At 34.1% G+C, this 6,829-nt stretch overlaps 1 protein-coding gene across 2 annotated transcripts; it reads left to right on the top strand.

Annotated features, from left to right (window-relative positions):
• The first annotated feature begins 218 nt into the window (after positions 1 to 218).
• On the top strand, positions 219 to 6,612 carry b3gnt7 (UDP-GlcNAc:betaGal beta-1,3-N-acetylglucosaminyltransferase 7). 2 transcript variants are annotated; one of them, XM_056448158.1, is made up of 2 exons: positions 219 to 388; positions 4,302 to 6,612. In XM_056448158.1, coding segments are annotated over exons 1-2 (1,227 nt in total). In that variant the 5' UTR covers positions 219 to 386; the 3' UTR covers positions 5,527 to 6,612. The 2 variants fall into 2 exon arrangements, with proteins under 2 accessions (XP_056304133.1, XP_056304132.1); XM_056448157.1 differs by having other exon boundaries at positions 4,270 to 6,612.
• Positions 6,613 to 6,829: the final 217 nt, after the last annotated feature.

The raw sequence follows: 6,829 nt of genomic DNA, 5'->3' as shown, positions 1-6,829 counted from the left end.
TGTCATAGTTTGCTCAAGAAAAAATGACATACAGCTCTCTCAGTACACACACACATGAATTTGACGTCGTGTAGAGCATGAAAAGTTTCCGTTCTGTGTCTGAGAGAGAGCTGGGCGAGGGCGAGTGGGCGGAGTCATCTGCCTTCTCATTTGCATGTGACGCGCACACCCTTTAAATGCAGGGCAAGTCAAGGATGTCGCGCTTTTCACATCTTGAGGTGAAACTCCGTGGAGTATTAACAATCGTCTATTGTGTCATTTTTATTTCGTCTCACCTTGAAATCATGGACCGGATTTTCTAAAGAGAAACTTTATAATTCATCTGAAGAGCAGCAGACCTGTTTGGCTTTTAATAAAGTAACACCCTGACAAGAACAACTCTCAAAATGTGAGTATAAGTTCTTCTTCAGCTTGTTTCGTTACAATTGTCATTGTCAATATTTTATTAATTCTTTACTCTTATTATTATTATTATTATTATTATTATTATTATTATTAATAGTTAATAATAATTCGTCATTAAACGATCTCCTCTTATGATATTAATTGTCTTGACGTTACCTAGGCTACATCACAACAAGCATGATGACTGTTCTCAGCATTTTAAAATATTATTACAACAATATTATTCATATAATCTACGATCATATTGATGTAAGGAATAAAGCAGCAGTATATGTGTTCGCGATATTTAAATGCAGACCCCAGAGAGCGCCGTAAAACACTGACGCAGAACAAAGTCCACTTCGCTGAAACTCCCATCATAATGTTTGTTTACATAATAATATAATATAATATTCAAATTATTAATGTGACTCGTGCGGAATGATAAAGGCTTATTGTGTGAAAACAATGTTATGTTTTTGAGTATAAACAATATTAGGGTATCACTTTATTTTGATGGTTCTTTCAACGCATTTGGTTGAATTGAAGTTACATTGCATCAACATGCCAACTAATTCTCATTTGATGTTTAGTATAGTTAAGTAGTAGACTTGTTATTAAGTTGTTAAGTAATATAGTTAAGTAGTAGACTTGTTGTTAAGATATCTAGTATAGTTAAGTAGTAGATTGTTAGGATGGGGTTGTTTAGTGTTAGTGTAAGTTGACATATACAGTTGAAGTCAGAATTATTAGCCCCCTTGTTTATTTTTTCTCCCAATTTCTGTTTAACGGAGAGCAGATTTCTTCAACACATTTCTAATCATAATAGTTTTAATAACTCATCTCTAATAACTGATTTATTTTCTCTTTGTCATGATGACAGTAAATAATATTTGACTAGATATTTTTCAGGACACTTCTAAACAGCTTAAAGTGACATTAAAAGGCTTAACTAGGTTAATTAGGTTAACTAGGCAGGTTAGGGTAATTAGACAAGTCATTGTATAATGATGGTTTGTTCTGTAGACTATTGAAAAAAAATACAGCTTAAAGGGGTTAATGATTTTGTCTTTAAAATGGTTCATAAAAAATTAAAAACTGCTTTTATTCTAGCCGAAATAAAACAAATAAGACTTTCTCCAGAAGAAAAAACATTATCAGACATACTGTGAAAATTTCCTTGCTAAGGAAAAAATTCAAAGGGGGGCTAATAATTCTGACTTCAACTGTACTTGCAAAGTTTCTTATAGTGAGTTAAATGTCTGTTGAAGGAGCAGTATCAGCAGATATTAAGCAGACAGTCTACTAATACTCAAATGAGAAGTAATTGGCATTGAATGTAGTTGCAATGCAACTTTTAGTCAACAATATGTGCAATAGGGATCATCAAAATAAAGTGTTACCAATATTAGTTTTACATTTCCGTTTTAGATTGATTCACATATTAAAATTGGACAAAATGTAAATATATTTGATTACTCCCTTATTAAAGCTCTGCTCAATCAATATATTTTTAAATAAATAATTTTGCTTCGAAATATAATATAAATTTCACAGTTATTATTGTGATTATACAGCTATTTATGACTGAATATTAAACTGATTTCATATTATACATTCTGCAGGAAGATCTTTTTCATCTGAAGACTGATCCAAATGCATCATCACATTAACTGTAGAGTATTATTAAACATTTTTTATTCAGATAAACAGTTAATCCATGCAAAATACAACAACAGAAAAAAAATCATTATGCAAACCAGATTTTGCTGGCAAATATCGATTACTGTTCAGTTGCACTTGACTTCAAATATTTTTACAAGCTGTCAGTATTAAAGGTTACACAAAATGTATTGTCCTTAATCTAACACACGCACACTGTAAAACTATATATCAGTTTCCGTGTTTTGTGCATCACATTAACTGTAGAGTATTATTATTAAACATTCTATACTCAAATAAATGCAATTATTCCATGCAAAATACAACAATAATAAAGAAAAAACGATATGCAATACATTTGATAATGCTAACCAAATATCCATTATGCATGAGATTCATAATGTCCACGCTGTTTATACGTCATTTGAATCCATTTCGTGGTATCAAATGGTGCATGTGTTAATGTCAGAAATGGAGTTTACATCTCGAGTCCACAGGATGGCAGTGCAAAATACAACAATAATGCATTATTCCATGTAAAACACAACAATAATGCTTTATTCCATGTAAAATACAACAATAATGCTTTATTCCATGTAAAATACAACAATAATGCTTTATTCCATGTAAAACACAACAATAATGCTTTATTCCATGTAAAACACAACAATAATGCTTTATTCCATGTAAAATACAACAATAATGCTTTATTCCATGTAAAATACAATAATAATGCTTTATTCCATGTAAAATACAACAATAATGCTTTATTCCATGTAAAACACAACAATAATGCTTTATTCCATGTAAAATACAACAATAATGCTTTATTCCATGTAAAACACAACAATAATGCTTTATTCCATGTAAAACACAACAATAATGCTTTATTCCATGTAAAATACAACAATAATGCTTTATTCCATGTAAAATACAACAATAATGCTTTATTCCATGTAAAACACAACAATAATGCTTTATTCCATGTAAAATACAACAATAATGCTTTATTCCATGTAAAATACAATAATAATGCTTTATTCCATGTAAAACACAACAATAATGCTTTATTCCATGTAAAATACAACAATAATGCTTTATTCCATGTAAAACACAACAATAATGCTTTATTCCATGTAAAACACAACAATAATGCTTTATTCCATGTAAAATACAACAATAATGCATTATTATATGTAAAATACAACAATAATGCTTTATTCCATGTAAAATACAACAATAATGCATTATTCCATGTAAAACACAACAATAATGCTTTATTCCATGTAAAACACAACAATAATGCTTTATTCCATGTAAAACACAACAATAATGCTTTATTCCATGTAAAATACAACAATAATGCATTATTATATGTAAAATACAACAATAATGCTTTATTCCATGTAAAATACAACAATAATGCATTATTCCATGTAAAACACAACAATAATGCTTTATTCCATGTAAAATACAACAATAATGCATTATTCCATGTAAAACACAACAATAATGCTTTATTCCATGTAAAACACAACAATAATGCTTTATTCCATGTAAAACACAATAATAATGCTTTATTCCATGTAAAATACAACAATAATGCTTTATTCCATGTAAAATACAACAATAATGCATTATTATATGTAAAATACAATAATAATAATAAAAATAACTTGATATGTGGCACATTTGATTGTGCAAACCAAATTTTGTTGGCAAATTTCGATTATGCTTGAGATTCATAATGCCCACACTGTTTATAAGTCATTTGATCCCATTTCGAAGTATTAAACGGTGCACGTGTTAATGCCACAGAGAGCGTTTACGCCTCTAATCAGTGACTACAGGATGGCAGTGCAAAATACAGCAATAATAATAAAATATTCTATGTAAAATGCAATATTAATATTAATAAATAACTGTAAGGATTATGCATGAGATTCATAATGTTTGCGCTGTTTATATGTCATTTGAACCCATTTCGAGGTATTAAATGGTGCATGTGTTAATGCCACAGATGGAGTTTACATCTCTGATCACTGACTAAAGGATGACATTACCTGTAGAGTGTTATTAAACATTTCTATGTTCAAATAAACACAATTATTCCATGCAAAATACAACAATTGCAAAAAATGAATATGCAATGCATTTGATTATACTAAATTTTGTTGGCAAAATATTGATTATTGATTAACAGTGCATGTGTTAATGCCACAGATGGAGTTTACATCTCTGATCACTGACTACAGGATGACCACCAGAGAGCGCTGGCGGGTCTACAAGCGTGTCAGCCTGATGTTCCTGCTGGCCGTGGTCACCCTGACCGTAGTCCACCGCGGAAACCTCACATCCCTGCAGGACTTCCAGACCGACCACATCGAGAGACAAACCCGCATGGAGCTCACGGCGGACGGCGACGTGCAGAAAAAGGCGACTGTAAACTTCTGGAAGACCATCCAAAGGCTGCAGTCCACCACGCAAGGTTCGAGGATAACCCTAAAACAGGCTCCGTCAACATGGGACGTCAACAGCTCCAACTGCAGCGTCAACCTCAACTTCTCTACCCAAGAGTGGTTCACGGGACTGGAGGATAACTTCAAGCAATTCCTCCTCTACAGGCATTGCAGATACTTCCCAATGCTCATCAACCACCCGGAGAAGTGCACAGGAGAAATCGACCTCTTGATAGTCATCAAATCCGTAATTACACAATTCGACCGTAGGGAAGTCATCCGGAAAACTTGGGGCAAAGAGCAAGTCCTTAATGGAAAACGAATCAAGACTCTCTTCCTCCTAGGAAAATCATCCAATCTCGAAGAGAGCGCCAATCACCAGAAGCTCCTGGAGTATGAGGATTACATCTACGGGGATATCCTGCAGTGGGACTTCATGGACAGCTTCTTCAACCTCACGCTCAAAGAGATCCACTTCCTCAAATGGTTCTCCAGCTACTGCCCAAAAACCCAATACATCTTTAAAGGCGATGATGATGTCTTTGTGAGCGTTCCCAATATCTTCGAGTACCTTGAGATCAGCGGAAACTTGAAGGATCTCTTCGTTGGGGATGTCCTATTCAAAGCCAAGCCTATTCGCAAGAAGCAGAACAAATACTACATCCCGCAGGCGTTGTATAATAAGACTTTATATCCACCCTACGCTGGAGGTGGAGGTTTCCTGATGGACGGCGCTCTTGCAAGGAAACTCTACGGAGCTTGTGAAACCCTGGAGCTTTATCCTATTGATGATGTGTTTTTGGGGATGTGTTTGGAGGTGCTGCAGGTCACGCCGATCAAACATAACGCGTTCAAAACCTTCGGGCTGGTGAAGAATAAAACCAGCCGGCTGAATCGAGAGCCGTGCTTCTTCAAGAGTCTGATCGTGGTGCATAAACTGCTCCCGCCGGATCTGATGAACATGTGGAAACTGGTCAACAGTGACTTGATCTGCTCGCAGAAAATTGACTTCTTAGACTGAATCTGGAGGAGAAGCCGAGAACTTTGAGGTCACTCGAAGACAATGTACTCCTTTTTTGGGGAGACTTTATTTAAATTTTATTTATGTACCAAAGTGACGGAAGTGTGAGGGGTTCGGTGAGACTTTTGGCCAACATTTATACACTGAAACAAAAGATTTGTTTGATTTACTAAGTTTTTTATTAAGGTTAAGTGGTTGCTAACTATTTACAGTTGTCCACATTTCAAGTGGTCCGTCATCTTTCAACAAACTTGTCCTAAAACTGTTGAACAACACCCACTCTTGTTCAAGGACAACTTTGAAAAGCATTTTAGATTCACTTCAAATGTTGATAACTGTGTATATGGGCTGAATTTAAACAAATTAAGTTGAACATTACTACATTTAATCTGTTTAAGTTCAGCTTAACCTTAGAAATATTTAGTAAATCTAATGAATAATGTTTGTCAGTGTTAGGCTGCGAAACAAAAACATCATCCCCCCCAAAATGAATGATTTGCTCAGCCTAATGTTTTAGTTTTTTCATCTTTGGAAGTATGTAAAGGAATAGTTCACAGATATAAAATGTACATTTTCCAACTATTTCTTCTCCCTAAAGTGGTTTTAAGCCTTTATGAGTTCATTTCTTCTTCTTTTTTGTTGCTTGTTCAAGCTACTTATTTAAAATAAGCTGAAACAACACAATTCTTGATATTTTGTTAGGACAACTTAATTGTTTTAGGTTCAATCCACTTAAATATGTTAAAACTAGTAAGTTAACTTAATTCCTTCATGTTGACCCAACGTAAATCGATTGTGTGGAACCCACCATTGTTTACAGCATAGGTCTCAAACACAATTCCTGGAGGCTCAACCCTAATCAAACACAGCTGATCCAAATAATCAAGGTGTTCAAGACTACGGCTGTTTCTCAATTCCAAGAATGCAGAGAACGGACTTGCGTTCTTGTTAAGACCGGTCTTCACTGGCCAGGTGTTCTCGGAAGAACGAACTCGGGAGACCGGGAGATCGCATCCTGAGAAATGTGATGCTGCGTTCTTCCTGATGGTCACATGACCTTCATTTTTAACAGGAAATTATTTAACATTACAGCGTTCATACAACGATTTATTGATTTCCCCTTTTCAAAATACTATGAATAAAGACTTTACAAATATACGTTGCAGAATATAAATAAAACTGATTTTAATACGAATTTCAGCAAATAAACACCCTTAATTTGTTCATGCCTTTATTAAGATTTTCATGGTCATGTTTACTTTCACCGTTTCATTTAGGGAAACTCCTGAGGTAAATAAGTTAT

Source organism: Danio aesculapii, chromosome 22 (genome assembly GCF_903798145.1).
Source record: "Danio aesculapii chromosome 22, fDanAes4.1, whole genome shotgun sequence".
In the NCBI taxonomy this organism is placed as follows: Eukaryota; Metazoa; Chordata; class Actinopteri; order Cypriniformes; family Danionidae; genus Danio; species Danio aesculapii.
Note: the sequence above shows the minus strand (reverse complement) of the source record. Positions and strands in the feature narration are given on the sequence as shown.